Source organism: Phoca vitulina, unplaced genomic scaffold (genome assembly GCF_004348235.1).
Source record: "Phoca vitulina isolate PV1807 unplaced genomic scaffold, GSC_HSeal_1.0 scaffold14, whole genome shotgun sequence".
In the NCBI taxonomy this organism is placed as follows: domain Eukaryota; kingdom Metazoa; phylum Chordata; class Mammalia; order Carnivora; family Phocidae; genus Phoca; species Phoca vitulina.
The window spans coordinates 6,695,807-6,717,642 of NW_022589717.1; the positions used below are offsets into that span (position 1 = coordinate 6,695,807).

The 21,836-nt window shown below is 35.5% G+C and overlaps 1 protein-coding gene across 6 annotated transcripts in view; it reads left to right on the plus strand.

Annotated features, from left to right (window-relative positions):
- Positions 1–21,836, plus strand: part of INTU (inturned planar cell polarity protein) — an 89,492-nt gene that overhangs the window by 34,231 nt on the left and 33,425 nt on the right. For 5 of the 6 annotated variants that reach the window (XM_032412796.1, XM_032412799.1, XM_032412800.1 and 2 more), the window contains exons 4-7: positions 599–802; positions 5,751–5,869; positions 11,667–11,756; positions 19,522–19,599. In XM_032412796.1, coding sequence (XP_032268687.1) covers positions 599–802; positions 5,751–5,869; positions 11,667–11,756; positions 19,522–19,599 — 491 coding nt within the window. The remainder of the gene's footprint in view (positions 1–598; positions 803–5,750; positions 5,870–11,666; positions 11,757–19,521; positions 19,600–21,836) is intronic. The other variant, XM_032412798.1, reaches the window with a different exon arrangement.

Below are 21,836 nucleotides of genomic sequence, written 5' to 3' on the forward strand. Positions count from 1 at the left end.
GAATAAAACTATCTTGATAAAACTGATAGATAATCTTCTCATGTTCATGGTCCCAGATCTAGCATGCTGATAGTTTTTTCTCATTGGTCTTTATTTTAAAGGACCACGAAGAATGTCTGAGAGAAAAATACTTGAATATCACCTCACTTGAAAGGAAAGCTAAACTGGTTGTATGCAGTTCCTCTTAATCCTGTATCTCTTCCTTTTCCCTTCCCCAGATGAGCTATCAGCATTCATAATATGGTGTTGCTCTTTTTGAAATTATGAGATTATATGAATTTTTGTTTTTCCATGGTATTTCTTTGTTATCAGTAACTTAGAATACAGTGATTAAGTTTAAATAATGAATTTTTGTACAGAGAATTATAAATTCTTACTCAATAAATATTTGTAATAATTTGTGCCAAAAACTAGGCTAAGAGCTGGAGATAGAAATGTAAATAGAATACATAGTCCTTGACATCAAAGAGTTCCTATTCTAGGACAATTTTTAGATATACTCTGTGTATCTGAATGTCTGTGCATGTTCAGACCCTTCTTTGTGAAAACTGCAGCTGACCTTTCCTTGTTGAAAAATCAACACATTGTTTTGTTAAAGGTAAAACTGACTTTTGAAAATGCATATGCTGTGAAAAAGGAAACAACTCAACCAAGACAGAAAAAGGCACAGTCAAACACAAATGATTTAGTCAAACTTCTGTGGGGAGAAGAGGTTGAAGGTATCCAGCAAAATATCCTAAACACTCCTCACATCGTTATGTATCTCACACTGCAGCTCGACTCGGAAACATCAAAGGAAGAGGTGAGTGCCTTCTCAAAAGTGCAAGGGAAAAGACTAAGGCCCTTTTATAGTCTTTCAAGTGAATAATAAGCACTTTTTTCCGTCGTCCTGTGTCTTTATGGTTTTGGTATGTCTCTTACACATAGCAGTCTTCTGACAAGCCTAATGAGTCCATTTATACAGATTACTGAACTATTTGAATTTGTTTCTACCATCTTCTTTAAAGATTTCTATTTGAACTACTTTTTCCATAATATTTTTCTTACCTATCATTGGTTACTGTATACTCTATTTTTTTAGTGATTGCTCTTAAAATTTTATCATGATATTTGTCTTAACAGATTCTATAATACTACCTTAACTCTTTTTCAAAATAATTCAAGGCCCTTAGTACACCTTAATTCCAATTATCCCCTCTTCACATACATGCTATTTTCCTCAGTATTTTAGTGCTATCGGTTTTTTAAAAGATTTATTTATTTTAGAGAGAGTGTGCGTGCATGCACATAAGTGGGGGGGGAGGGGCAAAGGGAAAGGGAGAGAGAGAATCTTAAGCAGGCTCCACACCCAATGTGGAGCCCAAGGCAGGGCTCAATGTCACGACCCTGAGATCATGACCTGAGCTGAAATCAGGAGTCAGACGCTTAACCAACTGAACCACCCAGGCGCCCTGTGCTGTCATTTTTTTAATCCCAGAAATTGGGCATAATAATGCTAGTCCTGCTACTATTAATTATTACATTTTATACATTATAAAACATATAAGTAATACATTATAAAATGTATATTTTATGCATTATATTCATACAAATGAACCTTTAAATTTACATATATTCTTACCATTTTCTTTACTCACTATTCTTTCTTACATCTCAGACTGTCCTTATTTGATCAGTTTTCTTCTTCTTAAGACATGTATTTTAGGCATTTCTTTATAGTGAAAGTCTCTTGATGGTAAATTCTTTTTGTTGATATTTATCTGATGGTGTTTTTTGCACCTCTTCTTGAAAGGTGCTTTATAATTCTACATTGTATTAGTTAGAATAGGCCAATCGCTGTAACAACCCTGATGTCCCAGTGGCTTAACATAATAGAAGTTTATTTCTCATTTCAATATAAATGTTCCTGCTCATGTGGCTCAGTGGTTGGAGCCCTTCATCTAATGCTTCCATGATTTCCAAAGGCTTCGGAGTCCTCTCTTGGGTCATTTGCATCTAGTTCACCAATGAGAGAAGAGAGAAAGCATCTAATATCCCATGAGGCAGTTCAGAGTCCTAACTTAAAAGTTGGAACATCACTTCTGTCCATGTTCCAGTTACTGGAACTAGTTATATGGTCTCTCCCAATGCAAGGAGGTAAGAAAATGTATTTTTCCTGTGTGGTGAGGAAGAAGATGACGTCAACACATGGTATTGCTTATGTCATTCAGGTAGAAAGTTATTTTCTCTAATCTGAAGATAGTATTCCTTTGTCTTCTGACTTCGGTAATTGCTGGTAAGTCTATTGTCAGCCATTCCTTTGTAAGGAATCTTTTATTTTCTTTGTTTAATTTCTTGCTTCTACTATGCCCAAACTATTTTTAACCTCTCTCTTGTGTTTTCTATTTAAGCAATCATATTTTTATTTTCAGGAGCTTCTGAAAAATCTTTAATCTGTATTTCAAATCTGCCATAATATTCCTGGTAGTCTCTTGCTGCTTGCTTGTCTTTGTGATTCTGTACTTTATTTCTCCAAGTATTTCATACATATTCTGTGTTCTCTATTCTGTATCTGCCCATTCTACCATTTCTAAGTCCTAAGAGGACTCTGACGTGTGATGGTTTGCCTTCTTGTGTCCTTGGTGATCACCGACTAGACTTACTGCTTGATTTTATCTCTGGGAGTCCTGTGGTTTGAAAGTGGGAATGCCTTCCTCCAGAGAGAACTTCCTTCTCCTGCTTCTGCCACTGACCTGAGGTACTCCAGGCTTTCTCAAGAGTCCGGGTTTAACACAGTGGTCCTAGGTTCAGCTTACCTACTTAGCGATTAGCCCAATACCCAGGGTCCTGATTGACACTATTGTAGGCATCAGCCCTCAAGACAACCCTGCCTCTGTCCTTCTGCCCACCACTCACCACTGCCAGCTGAGGCCCTGGCTTGCTTTGCAGTTCTGGGGAAGGGGGTTGAAAGGGTATGGAGAAAATGTCCTTAGAAACCTCTCTACTTCTTACATATCCAGCAGTTCAGCAAGTTATGTTCTAGCCATAGCTCTACTTGTTTTAAACAGCATCAGGGTCTCTCATAGTGTCCAGTTTACCACAGTGCTTCGAGGAGAAGTGCGATCTAAAAAGTTGTTACCTAATTTACGTTTCTTTGCTGTTGAAATCCTTGCAGGCTATATTCTGATTGCCAGAGCCATTTTATCCAAGGGCTGCAGTTCCTTGTGTTGCATCTTCATATATCAAAATTTGGTCAGTAATTGAAATGGAAAAGAAGGGATTTACTTCTAGGTATTTTTTGTAATTTTCTGTGTTCCAAAAACATAAGAGACCTAAAGTTAATTATTCTGATTTCTTGCATGTATTACTAATCTTTTATACCTTAAAGCAAATGAGAAAATTAACCATTTATTATATAAAACACAGAACAAAATTCCACGTTGGTAGCACCCTGAAACTTTCTAGGTCATCTTGGAGTAGAATACCGCTAAAGCGTTTTGTCATCTTTGCCTTTCTTTCCATGGGAAAGTGTGTAGATGTTTCTCAAATGAACAGGTTTCTGTCTATTGACAGCCCTATATCAACATTGTAATTAGGAGAGGCTTTTTATTCTTACTGAACAGAGTGGAAGCTGCTGCAAATGCATGCTACTAACAAGTGCCTAAAAAATACAGCTAATTAAATTGGTTAGGAACTGTAGAGTTTGCCAGGTCCTTAATAGTGAGGCTTTCTGAGCTGGTTGCTGCAGAGATTAGAAGAGACTTTCTCAAATGACCTGTTTTGCTGGTGTGACTTATTTTACAATAAAGTGTCATAGGGTCATTTTGTTTTCATGTGAGTTACATATTTAATAAAAACTTGTCTTCTTCAAGTTATAAGATTTAGAAATTTCGAAAACCTAATCAAAGACTATGTGGTTATTTGTTTAAAGTGGTGTTTGGTATTTGGCTAAATGCAATGTGTATTTACTAGTCAAGGTTTAAATTTATTAAGTAAGCATAATAGAAGATCTTAACTGATGTTTGGCCTAATTTCTAAAGATAAAATTTTTGTGACTGTTTTTACATTAGAAATATTGCAAGAAAATTTGAGTGTTAGGCAGAGTGTATTTGGCCAACATATTCTATAGCAATTTGCATATACTGAATGTGCTCAATAAGTATTAAAAAGTTGTGTCTAGTTTATCATTATTTATATTTGTCCTAATGTGAAAGTTGCCAAGACATGGACACTAAGTCACATAATTATTTCTTGTAAAGAAAGACCAAAACAAGATATAGAACACTCTTTAGAAAGAGAACCAAAGAAAAGATACATTTTAGGAGTTTGGGCTTTCAATAGTAGCTGTATTAATATTTAGAGATGTTAAATATTAAATAGCATAACTGGGAGCTACTCCGAATTCTCTATGGTTTCTATCTAGAAATTTTTATTTTGCCAGCTTTTAGTTTGCCTTGTGAGAAAAATAGCATGTTGCCTTAAGTCACAACAAAAAAAGTGAGCTACAGAATGGTTCATCCCTTTGTGTAAAATTCCTAGCACAATGCACATTCTAATTTTGAAATTTATTTTATTTTGTAAAAACTGTTTCCTGGGAACATGCTCTTCTTGAAAACAAAAAAAATATTGAGCATTTTGTGAATTATCTTATAGTCTAGTTTTTTTCCCATGATTTAAAATGTGCTTTCTTCGTCTGCCTTCGGCTCAGATCATGGTCCCAGGGTCCTGGGATCGAGCCCAGCGTCGGGCTCCCTGCTCGGCAGGAAGCCTGCTTCTCCCTCTCCCACTCCCCCTGCTTGTGTCCCCTCTCTCGCTGTGTCTCTCTCTGTCAAATAAATAAATAAAATCTTTTTAAAAAATTTAAAAAAATAAAATGTGCTTTCTTTTAAAGTTTGAATTCAGATTAATTTGTGGTGGGAAAACCCTCTTAAATTTAAGACAGATAAGATATCATAACATCATAAATACTGCATTCTATCTGCGCTACTATAATTTTATATTCTTTGTAAATTTAATTGCAGTATTGTCTTGGGTTAAAATAAAGATTTAATGATGATTTCACCCAAGATGATGAAGGTTATCTTTTAAATGTCAGTAATGAAAGTAATTAAAGACTCTTACAAGTTACATGTGGTATCTGTGTAGATATGCTACCATAGGAGATAAGAAAAATTATATAATGAAAAATAATAAAATATCATTATTAGAATTTATTGTAAAGGAGATTAAAGTTTAAAACAGTGAAATTGGGACGCCTGGGTGGCTCAGTTGGTTAAGCGACTGCCTTCGGCTCAGGTCATGATCCTGGAGTCCCAGGATCGAGTCCCACATCGGGCTCCCTGCTTGGCAGGGAGTCTGCTTCTTCCTCTGACCCTCCCCCTCTCATGCTCTCTCTCTCTCATTCTCTCTCTCAAATAAATAAATAAAAATATTTAAAAAAAAATAAAAAATAAAAAAATAAAAAAATAAAACAGTGAAATTAATTGTAATTATTCTAACTAATCAGTGTCCTACTCAGTATATATTTTGGTATTATGACCAGTTTGACAGTCTGTAACTTACTTTCAAATGTAGTGTTTTAAATACTAGGTAATGTGTTAAAATTCCAGACATACTTCCCTCCTTGTGTTTGTTTGAATAAAGCTTCCTCTGAAGCTGAAAGGATTCATTTTTTGTTCTTTTCTTCATGGTAAATTCTGAACTTTCCATGACCAAAATAATGGTTGGAAAATACGGGAGGTTGATCATTTCTATTTCTTTTCATTTAACAGCAGGAAATTCTTTATCATTGTCCAGTATCTGATGCATCTCAGAAACTTAAAAGTGTGAGAGGGATATTTCTCACACTCTGTGACATGTTGGAAAATGTAACTGGGACACAAGTTACTAGGTAAGAATTTATTTTTATTTAGCTTTAATTCTGTTTCTTTCAGTTCTGTACCTTGGTTCTGACAAAATAGTAATACAAATATCTATTATACAAATGTATTTGTATCTATAATATAGATATCTATACAGCAGATATGGTATCTGCAGGTATTTTGTTTCTCACCCAAATTATTTCTACCAGTCACCTATATAAAGCTGTAGGTTCTCAATACAGCTGTAAATCTGGGTGTTTTGGCACACTTTAAATAACAAAGTTGGACTAATGACCTATATTTTAGAATTTATTCATGAAGATGGTATCTCTTAAGCATGGCATTATGTTGAGTCTGGGCTTTTTCATGTTTTTGTCTTGATTATTCACTTGCTAGGCAATACTTCTGTGGTTGGTAAGAATGACTGAACACCGAATTTTTCATGTTCTACAACTATGACAGAAAAATACAGAAAACACATACACTTTAAGAAGAGGAGTCAGAATACAGTATCATCTGTGCAAGTTCACTCAATGATGGATAAGCAAGACTTATGTGAAATAATTTTTTGAAAAACAAAATACACCATATAGTCAGTTATACAGCCACATATCTCATTCCACATTGATTTATTAAGCCCTGACTTTGAAATGCCACAGTTAACTTATGGGAGGAGAATGCTCAAAACTTCTGAGTTTTATTTTTGTTTTTTTAATAACATAAATTTTAAAAAAGTAATTTTTTAATAAAATAAAAAATAAATTAATAAGAGAAATAAAAGAAAATAAATTTAATAAAATAAAATAAATAAATGGGATTACCAACCATTTTTCTTCCTTAATTCAGTAATTTTAGACTTTGCCAAAAAAAGCATTTATCTCAAATTTTTAAGAGCCCATAATACATAAAATATAAAGTTAAATTTTCTAAGGCTTTAACTTTTCCCATCTTCTGGTAAAAATGACACCTTCTGTGATTTTAAAAGATAAGATCTGCAAGACAATAGGAAGGAGAATTTCTTTGTTTTTCTAAATGAAAGTTATATTTAACCGTGGGACTCATTTTCAAGACATTAGTAACTGAGGCTACATTTAGTGTATAAATTTGCATTCAAAAAAACATGTTGAGTGAAATCATATGGTATTTGTCTTTCTCTGACTCTCTTATTTCACTTAGCATAATGCTCTCTAGTTCTATCCACATCATTGCAAATGGCAAGATTTTATTCTTTTTTATGGCTGAGTAATATTCCATTATATATATATACACATATATTTATATTTATATATGAGTAATATTCCATTATATATATATATACATATATTTATATTTATACACACACATCACATCTTTTCTATCCATTCATCAGTGAAGGGACATTTGGGCTCTTTCCATAATTTAGCTATTGTAGATAATGCTGCTTTATAAATATCAAGGTATATGTATCCCTTCGAATTAGTGTATTTGTATTCTTTGGGTAAATACCTAGTAGTGCAATTGCTGGATCATAGGGTAGTTCTATTTTTAACTTTTTGAGGAACCTCCATACTGTTTTCCAGAGTGGCTGCCCCAGTTTGTATTCCCACCAGCAATACAAGAGGGTTCCCCTTTCTCCACATCCTCACCAACACCTGTTGTTTCTTGTGTTGTTGATTTTAGCCATTCTGACAGGTGTGAGGTGATAACCTCATTGTAGTTTTGGTTTCCATTTCCCTGATGATGATTGATGTTGAGCATCTTTTCATGTGTCTATTGGCCATTTGGATATCTTCTTTGGAAAAACGTCTATTCGTATCTTCTGCGCATTTTTTAATTGGATTATTCATTTTTGGGGCATTGAATTTTATAAGTTCCTTATAGATTTTAGATACTAACCCTTTATCAGATATGCCATTTGCAAATATCTTCTCCCATTTCATATGTTGCCTTTTAGTTTTGCTCATGGTTTCCTTTGCTGTGCAGCTTTTTATTTTGATGTAGTCCCAATAGTTTATTTTTGCTTTTGTTTCCCTTGCCTTAGGAGACATATCTGGGAGGAAGTTGCTATGGCCAATGTCAAAGAAGTTACTGCCTGTGTTCTCCTCTAGGATTTTAATGGTTTCATGTGTCATATTTAGGTCTTTAATCCAGTTTGAGTTTATTTTTGTGTATGGTGTAAGAAAGTGCTCCAGTTTCATTCTTTTGCATGTAGCTGACCAGTTTTCCCAATACCACTTGTTGAAGAGACTTTTTCCTTTTGGATATTCTTTCCTCTTTGTTGACGATTAATTGACCATATAGGTGTGGGTCATTTCTGGGCTCTCTCTTCTGTTCCATTGATCTATGTGTCTGTTTTTGTGCCAGTACCATACTGTCTTCTAGATTACAGCTGTGTAATAGAGCTTGAAGTTCAGAACTGTGATGCCTCCTTCTTTGCTTTTCTCTTTCAAGATATCTTTAGCTATTCGGGGTCTTTTGTGGTTCCATACAAATTTTAGAATTGATTGTTCTAGCTCTGTGAAAAATGCTGGTGGTATTTTGATAGGGATTGCATTAAATGTGTAGATTGCTTTGGGGAGTATAAACATTTTAACAATATTTGTTCTTTCCATCCATGACCATGGAATGTCTTCCCATTTCTTTGTGTCCTTCTTCATTTTCTTTCATCAGTGTTCTGTAGTTTGCAGAGTACAGGTCTTTTACCTCTTTGGTTAGGTTTATTCCTAGGTATCTTATGGTTTTCGGTATAATTGTAAATGGGATCGATTCCTTAATTTCTCCTTCTGCTGCTTCACGATTGGTGTAGAGAAATGCAACAGATTTTTGTATGTTGATTTTGTATCCTGGGACTTTACTGAATTCATGTATCAGTTGTAGCCATTTTTTGGTGAAGTTTCTTGGGTTTTCTATACAGAGTATGATGTCATCTGCAAATAGTGAAAGTTTTACTTCTTCCTTGTCAATTTGGATGCCTTTTATTTCTTTTTGTTGTCTGATTGCTGAGGCTAGGACTTCCAGTACTGTGTTAAATAACAGTGGTGAGGGTGGACATCCCTGTCTTGTCCTGACCATAAGGAAAAAGCTTTCAGTTTTTCCCCATTGAGGATGATATTAGCTGTGGGTTTTTCATATATGCCCTTTATTATGTTGAGGTATGTTCCCTCTAAATCTACTTTGTTGGGTGCCTGAGTGGTTCAGTCGGTTAAGCGTCTGCCTTGGGCTCAAGTCATGATCCCAGGGTCCTGCTCGGCATGGAGTCTGCTTCTTCCTCTATCCTTCCCCCCTGTTTGTGATCTCTCTCTCTCTTACTCTCTCTCAAATAAATGAATAAAATCTTTTAAAATAAATAAATAAAATAAACCTACTTTGTTGAGTATTTTTGTCATGAGTGAATGTTATACTTTGTCAAATGCTTTTTCTGCATCTGTTGAAATGATATGGTTCTTATCCTTTCTTTTGTCAATGTGATGTATCATGTTGATTGATTTGCAAATATTGAACCACCCTTGCAACCCAGGAATAAATCCCACCTAATCGTGGTGAATGATTTTTTAATGTATTATTGGATTTTGTTTGCCAGTAGTTTATTGAGAATGTTTGCATCCATGTCCATCAGGGATATTGACCCGTATTTCTCTTTTTTAGTGAAGTCTTTTATCTTTGCAATGACCTAGATGGAGCTAGAGAGTATTATGCTAAGCAAAATAAGTCAGAAAGACAAATACCAGGTGATTTCACTCACTTGAAATTTAAGAAACAAAACAAGCGAGCAAAGGGAAGATAAAAAGAGAGAGGGAGGCAAACAAAGATACAGATTCTTAACTATAGAGAACAAACTGCTGGTTACCAGTGGGGAGGGGGGTAGGGAGATGAGCTAAATAAGTGATGAGCACTGGGTGTTGTATAGAAGTGTTGAATCACTATACTGTATACCTGACACTAATATTACACTGTTTTTAATTAAATAAATTAAATAGTTATTTTTTTATAAATTAAATAAAAACTTAACAATTTTAAGAAAATAGTGATGGTAAGACATGAAGAGGATGTTAGAAAGATTAAAAACTATCATAATGTCTAGCAAATAGTATGCATTTGATTATAATAAAAATAACAATAAAAATAACAATACATATTAAGCGTTAAGGAAATAATTTAAATAATGATGTGGAGAAAAAGCATGTTGTAGGCCTCCTTTTATTTTTTTAAAGAGCTTTATTGATATATAGTTTATCATACAATTCTCCCATTTAAAGTGTATGGTTTGGTGATTATATATTCGCAGATATGTGCAACCATCACGAGTCAATTTTAGAATATTTTCATCACATCCAAAAAAAAAACCTGTACTGGACATTTCATGTTAATGAAATCATAATATGTGGTTATTTGTGATGCTTCTTAGCATAATGTTTTCAAGGTGCAGGCCTCCTTTTTAATCTTATTGGAAAGAAAATTTGTTTTAAGTTTCTCCATGTGGATTTGATTTTTTTCTTTTCACTTTAAAGTGAAGGATGTTATTTTACTTGATGTTTAGATCTTGTTATTAATGATAAGATATGGGTTAAACGTGGAAAACAGTAATTGTAGGTAGAAAAACTTTTTTGTGAAACTATAAATATGAAAGTGATTATTATTTCAGGGATTCCTTAGCAATACGTGTCTTGTATACATTGTTTTAAAACTGTAGTGATATTAATGTATGACTATAAAAAGAATCTAGTATTTGTCAAAAAGTATATATATTTTTAAACTTTTTTTTTTTTAAGATTTTATTTATTTATTTGACAGAGAGAGACACAGCGAGAGAGAGAGAGCACAAGCAGGGGGAGTGGGAGAGGGAGAAGCAGGGAGCCCGATGCAGGGCTTGATCCCAGGACCCTGGGATCATGACCTGAGCCAAAGGCAGACGCTTAACAACTGAGCCACCCAGGCACCCCTATTTTTAAACTTTGTTAAGGCAAAAGTAATACTCCTTTTGAAAAGAATCTATTTATGTTTAAAATCCCACACACTTATCTATTGCAGTATGGAAGATACATTAAATCCTAAGGACTTAACAGATAAAGACTGATATATGTATTCTAGTTTAAAGAAAAAAAACACTGAATATATTTTTATTTTATTTTCTTCCCACCACCTACCTGCACTACAGGATGGAATCATTAGACTTTCTATGTTTTCATAATTCATTATTATATCTCTTTTTAGATCACATTTAATTTGTTTTCCAAGTTGATTAAAGTATAATAAACTGCATATATGTAAAATGTACAATCTGATCAGTTTCAACAGAGATGTATAGACCCTGAAACCATCACCAGAATGAGTATATACATTATTCTAAACGTTTCCTTGAGAACATGTTTAAATCTGACTTATATTTTGGTTATTTGCTTATGTACTTATGTCCTGTATTGAATTATTATCTTGTGAGCTGGGACCGTGTCTTCCTTTTTTTGTAATTTCTCTTAATAAATCATGTTCATAAATAGGCAGCGAGAAAAGATTTGTTAAATTAGCCTATTAATGGAAGCTTTCTTTTGAAAAAAATAGCATATAATCATTTAATGTTAATGAAAGAATTTCAGTACTTTTTGCTGTAATAGTTCTACTTTTGTTTGACCAGAGCTTTTTGTAGGTTTTAAAAAAATATTTCAGAATATATTTTTGTTGTTATATAATTACTTTCCCTTTCTGTGTGGCAGTTAGGTATATGCCAAGAAATTTGCTTATTCAGCATGCAGTTCTTAAATCATACCATGTGTAATCTTTTATGAGTGACTGTTTATAATTTTATGACATTTAAAGATATTCTAACTTTATTTTCACTCTGTTTTTTCTTAGCTCATCCCTTCTTTTAAATGAGAAACAAATCCATGTGGCTTATTGGAAAGAATCTGACAAGTTGTTGTTAATTGGCCTGCCTGCTGAAAAGTAAGTTGAGATCTTTTTTTAACCTTAAAATCATTTCTAAAATACTGCTAACAAAGTCTATTTCATTAAAATTATGATATCTTTGTCAAAAGCAAACTCCTTCAAACAGTTTTACAGTTTAAAAAGATCTGTTGCGCCAGTGCAATAGCTACCATGTTAATTTGGTATTAAAAAATACAGAAAAGGGGCACCTGGGTGGCTCAGTCGGTGAAGCATCCAACTCTTGATTTCAGCTCAGGTCATTATGTCAGGGTCCTGGGGTCGGGCTCTGCGCTGAGCATGGAGCCTGCTTGAGATTCTCTCTCTCTCCCTCTGCCCTTCTCCCCACTCGCTCTTTCTCTCTTTCTCTCTCAAAATAATTAATTAGTTAATTAATTAATTAAAACAAAAACAGAAAAGTGCTGGGAACAATTAGTAAGGGCAGGGCTTTCAGTATACTTCCTTCTGAGATGTGGCCAGTACAGAAATGTCTGAGAGAATGACCTTCTCTGCTCAAACTTTTGACAAGTTCGTGGTTTGGATTTTATGTGTTCATAGTTTTTTACTGTTGGAGATTTTGGAGAATTATAGGTCAAGCAGAAAGGTGTTTGGCCCTGATGTTGAGCACCTTTGACAAAAATACAGTTGACCCTTGAACAACATGGGCTCGAATTGCATTGATCCACTTATATGTGGGGATTTTTTTCAATAAATATATTGGAAAAATTTTTGGAGATTTGTGACAGTATGAAAAAACTTGCAGATGAACTGCATAGCCTAGAAATATTGAAAAAATTGAGAAAAAGGTATATCATGAATGCATAAAATACATGTAGATCTAGTCTGTTTTATCATTATTACCATAAAATATATACAAGGCTATTATTAAAAGTTAAAATTTATCAAAACTCATAAAAATTTATCAAACACTTGGATGGAGCAATTCACAGTTGGGAGAGATGTGAACAAATGTAAAGATGCAGTATTAATTCATAACTGCATAAAATTAACTATAGTGCATACTGTACTACTGTAATAATTTCATTGCCGCCTCCTATTGCTATTGCAGTGAGCTCGTGTTATGATTATCTGCTTAAAACTTGCTGTGACACTGATCATCTCTGTATGAGCAGTTTGTCTTTCCAGTAAATTGTATATTGCAGTAAAAAGTGATTTCTCACAGTTCTTGTATATTTTTCATTGTGTTTAGTGCAGTGCATAAACCTGAATAACAGCAGGAGACCCATATGAAGTGCCACTGGTAATGCTGGAAGTGCTCCCAAGAAGCAGAGAAAAGTTTATGACATTATAAGAAAAAGTTGAATTGCTTGATATGTACTGTAGATTGAGGTCTGCAGGGTGCCTGGGTGGCTCAGTCAGTTAAGCATCTGCCTTCAGCTCAGGTCATGATCCCAGGGTCCTGGATCTAGTCCCGCGTTGGGCTCCCTGCTCAGCGGCGAGCCTGCTTCTCCCTCTCCCTCTGCCGGCAGCTCCCCCTGCTTGTGCTTGTTCTCTCTCTCTGACAAATAAATAAAGTCTTAAAAAAAAAAAAAAAGATTGAGGTCTGCAACTGCAGTTGCCTGCCATTTCAAGATAAATCCAGCATACGGGCCATTGTAAAAAAGAAAAGGAAATGCATGAGGTTGTCACTTCAGTTACGCCAGCAGGTGCAAAAGCACTGCACTTTTTGTGAAATAGCTTTTTATCGTGTATTGAAAATCCAGCTTTTAGGTAGGTATAGGATTGCTATAAGAAAGGCATACCTATAGACTCTAATATGATTTAAGAAAAAGCAGTCATTATATGACAACTTAAGGCAAAAAGAAGGTGGAGGATCTAAAGCGGGAGGATTTAATGCTGGCAAAGGATGGCTTGACAATTTTACAAGGAGGTTTAACTTTAAAAATGTCAAGATAACAGGAGAAGCAGATTCTGCTAAGAGACAGCAGATGAGTTCCCAGGTGCCATTAAGAAAATCAGTGAGGAAAAAGGATATCTGCCTCAAGGTTTTTAATACAGACAAAAGTGCCCTATTGTGGGGGAAAAAATGTTGCATAGGACATTAGTAAAGAAGAAAAGTGAGCACCAGGATTTAAGGCAGGAAGGAATAGGCTAACTCTACTGTTTTGTGCCAACGCATTTGGGTTTATGATCAGGACTGCCCTTATCTATAAAGCTCGTAAACCCCAAACCTTGAAGGAAAAAAATAAATACCAGCTGCCGGTCTTTTGGTTGTACAACAAGAAGGCTTGGACATTGAAAACCCTTTTTCTGGATTGGTTCCATTGATGCTTTGTCCCTAAAGTCAGAAAGTACTTTGCCTTTGAAAATTCTTTTGATATTGGACAATGCCCCTGGCCCCCGAAAACCCCATGCATTCAACACTGAAAATGTCAGTCTACTTGCCCCCAAACACAGCATCTCTAATTCAGCCTCTAGGGTTCATTACACATGGTACTCGGTGGAAAGGATTGTCAGAATTGAAAGAATAGAAGAAAACCCCGATAGAGAGAACATCATGAAAGTCTGGAAGGATTACACCACTGAAGATGCCATTGTTGTTATAGAAAAGGCCATGAAAGCCATCAAGCCTGAAACAATAAATTCCTGCTGGAGAAAATGGTGTCCAGATGTTGTGCATGACTTCACAGGATTTATGAGAGCCAATCAAGGAAATCATGAAAGAGCCAATTAAGGAAATCATGCCAAATCATGGATATAGCAAAAAGGTGGCAGGGCCGGGGAGGTGAAGGGTTCAAGACAGAGATCTTGGAGAAATTCAAAAGCTAATAGATACCACATCAGAGGGATGAACAGAAGATGACTTGATGAAAATGAATACTTTTGAACCAGTGCTAAATGATGAAGAAGAAGACATAGAAGAAGCAGTGCCAGAAAACAAATTGATAGTAGATAATCTGGCAGAAGGGTTCTGATTATTCAGGACTGCTTTGGACTTCTTTTACGACATGGACCCTTCTATGATATGGGCACTGATAACAAAGCAAATGGTGGAAGAAGGTTTGATATAATATAGGAATGTTTTTAGAGAAACGAAAAAGCAGAGAAATTACCATATATTTCTATAAAGTTACACCGAGTGTGCCTGCCTCTCTTGCTTCCCCTTCCTCCTCCACATCTGCTGCCTCTGCCGCCCCTGAGACAGAAAGACCAACCCCTGCTCCTCCTCCTCGGCCTACTCAACATGAAGATGATGGGGATGAAGATCTTTATGATGACCCACTTCCACTTAATGAATAGTAAATAATTGCCATGCCTATAGCTAATAAACTTACCTGTTGTGTATGTGTGTGTCTTCATGTGAAAATCTGATAATTGTACAGCAAGAACTGTGTCATCATCATCATCGTCTACATATTGATCGTGTAGAACACCATGTGCAAGATTTGTGTGGAAGGGAACAGTCTATCCTTACCTAGACATAAGGGGATTGATATTTAATATAAAACTAATAACGTGTTAGTTTTCTGTTTTATAATTTTGCTTTCAAAAAATTATATTACCATACAGTATGCCTCTCCTTCTTGTAATGGGGGAAAACTGCGTATCAGTCTATTATCACAGGTAAGTGATTTTTTAAAAAATGTAACAGTGTTTCCAGTACTGTGTTATGAATATAATATGGTATTTCCTAAAAATGTTTTAATGATTCATTCTCTAGTGTATGGGTTAGGCTACCATGAAGCAATACTGTCAGTTACACTAGGGTACCATAAAGCAATCATATTGCTGCTGCTTCGTTATCAATGGATTGTCTGTAAATAAATATGAATTTCTTTTTAACATTATCTTTTCATTTTGGATGTTTAGTGTTGGTAACACGTGTAACATCTGTAGTGTCTTGTATTCTATAAGACAGTATTGACATAGGTACTAACAAATAGATGACTCATCTTGTAAACAGATGATACAAACTTAATGGTATCGATTTCTCTTATGATTTTCTTAATAACATTTTAATAAACATTTTCTTTCCTCTAGCTTACTGTATTGTAAGAATACAGTGTATAATACATATGACATACAAAATGTGTTTTAATCAACTGTTTATGTTATCACTAAGGCTTTCAGTCAACAGTAGGTTATTAGTATTTAAGTTTTGGGGGGTTAAAAAGTTATACTTGGATTTTCAACTGCCTGGGGTATTGGGACCCCTAGCCCCTGCATTGTTCAAGGGTCAACTGTAACGAATATTGAACTTTAAAGTGACGTCTCTAATGGTATATCTTATATTATCATTTTCTCCTTCTTAACTTTTTGCAAGTATTTTGAAATATATCTTATTTTTATAGTTGGAGGTAAGAGCTGGGTTGACATTTATAATGAGCAGACTGTGAACCCAGGGACTGCATTAGGTAGTTTACATTCATTAATCTCATTTAATCTTCAAAATCATCTCCAGATGTACTTTGTGATCCCTGGCCCCATTTTATAAATGAGGAAAGTAAAACCAAGGGAAGATTAAATAACTTGCCAAGGGTCACATAACTGGCAAGAAGCAGAATTGCAAATTGAAGGAGAGTCTTTCTGAATTCTTTCTATTACATTGCTTCCCTAATGTCATTAGACATTAAAAGCTGTCGGGAAATGGGATAGGAATTTGGAGAACAGCCCCAAGGAGAGGGATTTAACTAATGTTAGACGAGTCTTGTGTCCCTGTTCAATGATTTTTTAAAACTTGTAATTTAGACTCTTCCCTGCTTTAAAAAAAGTGGGCAACTTCTATTAAACTATGAACACATTTTAGTTTTAACTTTTTGGTCCATAGAATCATATATTATCTGCCAAATAGTAATCAAATATCAAAATAAATACTATAGTATGTGAATGACACAACTTTAGGGAATGCCAGTTTAGATAACTTTTCTTTCTTTTTTTTTTTTTTAAGATTTTATTTATTTATTTGACAGAGAGAGAGACAGTGAGAGAGGGAACACAAGCAGGGGGAGTGGGAGAAGCAGAATTCCCACCGAGCAGGGAGCCCGACGCAGGGCTTGATCCCAGGACCCCGGGATCATGACCTGAGCCAAAGGCAGACGCCCAACGACTGAGCCACCCAGGTGCCCCTAGATAACTTTTCTTTTGGTGTTTCTTTAAGCTTCCCAAGGAAGAAAAAAGTATTATAAAATGCATTATACAGCCAATCTGAACACGAATATGACTATTTTCTATTATTGATAATTTTGTTAACCAGATTTCTTTCATTATATAGCAGTGTATTAGTTATCTATTCCTGGATAACAAATTACGCCAAAACTTAGGGACTTAACAGTAGACATTTATTATCTCATAGGTGTTTTTGTGAGTCAGGAATTCATGAGCAACTTAGCTGGGTGATTCTGGCTCAGGATCTGTCTTAATGTTGCAGTCAAAATGTTGGCCAAGGACACAGTTACCTGAAGGCTGACCTGCAGCTAGAGCATCTGCTTCCAAGATGACTTACACACATGGCCATTATCAGGAGGCGTTAATTCCTTGCCACATGGATCTCTCCATAGAGCTGCTTGAGTGTCCTTACATGTCAGCTGACTTCCCCCAAAGCAAGTGATAGGGAAATAGATTTCTTCAAAATAGAGAAAGAGGGGAAGCTGACTTAGTCTTAGAAATGATGCAGTCATTTCCACCATATACTGTTTGTTAGAAGTGAGTTAACTAAGTCCAGCCCACACTCAGAGGGAGGGAAATTAAGCCCTACCTCTTGAGGGGAAGAGTACTGAACAATTTGTGGACATGTTTTTATACCACAAACAGGAACTCCAAAAGAGGCTACCATGAAAAATATCAAAACAATTGTGTTTTAAAGGTATCTAATTTGGGACAGAAAGAGATACGATCTATCATGAATGCATGGTTCAAATTTTTTAAAAATTTTGTTTCTGCTCTCATCTTTGTTATTTTTTTCCTTCTATTGCCTTTGGGCTTTGTTTGTTCTTTTTCTAGCTCCTTTAGGGGTAAGGTTCGGTTGTTTATTTGATACTTTTTAAAATTTATCAAGGTAGGCCTATATTGCTATAAACTTCCCTCTTAGAACAGCTTTTGCTACAGCCCCAAGATTTTGGACCATTGTGTTTTCATTTTCATTTGTCTCCTGTGTTTCCTGTGTGGTTCAAAATGTTTAACGTGAGGGGTAATGGTGCTGTGACATATATTACATGGTGTCTCTCTTTAACCAGCTAATTTGTATTTTTCTGTCTAAAAAGGGACTCTGAGGAACCCCTCTAGAGTGCTGCCTTAGGCCAGTGGGTTGGATTATGAAAAATACAGTTGTTTTGAAAACTGATTATAAGCTACTTTAGGATGTAATGGCAAGGTAAAACATTTGTCTTTCAACTTTTATAATAGCCTAAAAGGTAGAAGAAAGAAAGCAGGTAATGCAGTGGTATGCTACACATAGTAGACAGACTAGGGTAAGGAAGGCCCAGCTAAGGAACTGAGCAGAGACTGCTCAGCCACATTCTGATGCTACCAGCCAAATTAATTATGCAGATAGAGACAGTTTCCAGGAGGGATTTTACCCTGAAGCCGAAAAAAGGTGGTCACAGCTGAGCTCTGGATCAAGGTTGTGCTGCATAGGGGATGTTCTAGCCAATTTCCCAATCTTTATTACTTGGTGGTAGGCATAGAGGGTGTCCCTAAATGTTAGTCATTCCTATCCTGGAGAACTTGGCTTGATAAATTGGAAAGAATTTGAAGATCCCCTTTATTCCACTCTGTACCAGATTCTTTTCCTCATTCCATCTTGTTTCACATAACCATGAAAGATAGGAATTATTATTCTAATTTGTTCAAATCGAGAAATAGAGTATTGAGAGATCATGCACAAGCACCTCCTCATTCCCAATTAATAGGTCTTTGTGCCTCCAATGCTGTGCATGTGGTTAGTAATTGAAGTGGCAGCCCTGGGATTTTTTTCCCATTTGTCTTACTGCCACAGCCTGTGCATCTTCCTGTTTGCCACTGTGCCTTTTACAAGCAAAATGAGAAAAGTGCTACCCCACAGAAAATCGGGTGGGGTGTATAATCCAGGAATATGTGTTTTCAGAGGGGAGATCATCTTCCTGTGATGGCTGCAGTGAATAGTGGGAAACCCAATCAGGAAGTCCTTGTGAGCTAGTAGAATAACTTCAGAACTAAGAAGATGGATGCCCACAAGCAGGTTCTCCTCCCTTTGTGTCCTTGCCCAAGTTACTTAATTTCTTGGGCCTCAGTTTACCCATCATATAATAGGAATAATAAGACCTACTTTGTAGAATTTTTATCAGGCTTCAGTGAAAAAAGTGTTAAGTCCATTTCTTTCTTCTACGTTCTTTCCTTTCTCTATTTCATTTAGGGGTGTCTTTTGTCACAGGAGTTGGAGGTTCACTTGAGATCTGGGTAATACTGGAAAGTGTCAAGAATTTAGCATTTTTTTCTATGGGCCCAGGTACTGCACTACTTTATATGCATTAATTTTATGTAATCCTCAAAATGAACCTGAGAAGGGCTTAGTGATTATTGCCCCACTTTACACATGAAGAAACTAAACCCTAGAGAGGCTTAAATAATTTCTGTATAAGTGGTGATATCAAAGTCCCTACTAGACCCATGCTAGAACTCCAGATCTAGTCATCGGAGTCTTTAATTGCTAATACAGTAAACAGCCAGCTATACTAGCAGTTGACACACAGACTTTTCACATTCTTCATGTATAAAATGTAAAGATGTTCTGCTTCTTTTAGATATGTATCATTTGGTTATGTTATAAATGTGTTTTTGCTTTTTTTAGAGTTCCTCTTCCTCAGCTAAGGAATATGATAGGAGATGTTGCCCAAACCTTAAAATTTATGTATGGTTCTTTAGATAGGTAAGTACTTCTGTGAATTGAATCTCAAGTTTTTGTTTATTTGTTTTTTAAAAAAAAACTTTTAGTCACAGAGAATAAACTGATGGTTACCAGAGGGGAGGTAGGTGAGGGGATGGAGGAAATAGGTGATGGGGATCAAGGAGTGTACCTGACGTGATGATCACTGGGTGTTGTATGGAGGTGTTGAATCACTATATTGTACACCTGAAACTAACATAACACTGTATGCTAACTCTACTGGAATTAAAAGTTAATAAAAAATAATATTAAAAAATAATGAAGATGGGGCACCTGGGTGGCTCAGTTGTTAAACGTCTGCCTTCGGCTCAGGTCATGATCCCGGGGTCCTGGGATCGAGTCCCACATTGGGCTCCCTGCTCAGCGGGAAGCCTGCTTCTCCCTCTCCCACTGCTCCTGCTTGTGTTCCTGCTCTCGCTCTCTCTCTCTCTGTCAAATAAATAAAGAAAATCTTTAAAAAAAATAATGAAGATATCAATGCTCATAAAAAATGAATCTCAAGTTTTAAGTGTATGATTCTTTTTTTTTAAAGTGAAGATATTTCTACTTTTTTTTTTAAGGTTTTATTTATTTGACAGAGAGAGAGAGAGCACAAGCAGGGGGAGTGGCAGGCAGAGGGAGAGGGAGATGCAGGCTCCCCGAGGAGCAGGGAGCCCGATGTGTGGGGCTCAATCCCAGGACCCTGGGATCAGGACCTGAGCCAAAGGCAGTCGCTTAACCAACTGAGCCCCACAGGCGCCCCTAAGTGTATGATTCTAAACCCCTTTTGCACTTAATACTTTTCCTTGGTTGGCAAGTTAGTTATTTGGTTTTTTTTCTTCTTCCTCTAATTTTTTCATCCTTTATTACTGGCTTTAGTTTATAGTTCTAGGCAGTTTTTCACTTGATCCATTGCTTTTTCTTTTTTGGTCTCATGTTAGTTTAGTGAAACAATGTGAAATAGTGATAAAACCACAATTATATTCTGATTTGACATATTTCTATAGTAGCAAATGTACAAGCATTTCAAAACAGATACAGAAGAGTCGAATTTTTTAAATGTTGTGTTTTTCTCTGATTTTATAAGAGCATTGTCAAATTTACTATCCTAAAATGTGGTTCTTCTTAAAAAAATATTAGTAAAAAAATGCACTATTTAAATAAATAAATGACACAGTAAAAAAGGTATTGACTAGTTTCATGTGTATCATTTCATATCTTTTTTCTATACAATATGAATACAGTCTACATACTTTTTTAATATACATGGGCTCATATTATGCGTATTTTTCCTGCTTCTTGCTTTTTTAACCTTACGGTAAAATATGATGCATCTTTCTTGATCTGAAGGAGGAAATTTGAGGTAACTTCAACATTTGAACCCATAAAATTATGGATGAAAAATAGATTTTTCTGTTTGTGGGATTTTTCTAAGTCCCAGAACTTCAGTGAACTAAAATGATACCTTTGCTTTCAAAGCCCTAAGAGTATATCAATAGAAAAATCCAAAAACAGTTTATACGTTTTTCTAAACCATAGCGGCATCAGCTCTCTGTTTATCTATCATGGATCTTTGTTGTTGCTGTTCTCAAAGCAGCCTTGAAAGAATTTTCTGTGACTGTGCCATCAGTATTGTCTAGTTTGCAGAGTTCTCCTCCGAGCCTCTGAAGAGACACATCCCTCTCAAACCCAGTTACTAATTAGCATTTTCCAAACGTGTGAACTACAAAAGGCCAGGCAGCCACAAACAGTGCTTTTACCTTCTGTTAAATAAGAAAATTTTTAACCAATGAAGAGTAAGGGTATGGTTGTAAACTACCTCCGTAAATTTACACTGGGTGAGCAAACCTTGCTATGTTTTGCCTTAATTAAAGCTTTATGTTTTCATAAAACCAGAGATAATTAAAGATTAAATTCCTGCAATGAATTCCATACTTTAAGACCATCAATTGGGGTTGTTCTGCAGGTTGCAATGGACTAGGTTAGGGGCAGAGGGACTCTTAATTTCTGTGAATTTCATTTTGAAATTCAGCTTCCATTGACTTGGAAGTATCGCCAAATTGGCAGCAAATTTTAGTTTCTTCTTGTTCTGGTGAGAAAGGCAAACTAAGATAGTAAATGTGAAGATTCATTGAGTTCTTAAGACCAAGAAGCAATAAGGATCCAAGATGTTGTTAGTAGTCATTTTGTAGCAATTTTTAATAAGCCTTTTTCTAATTATGAAAGATATTAAAGGCACA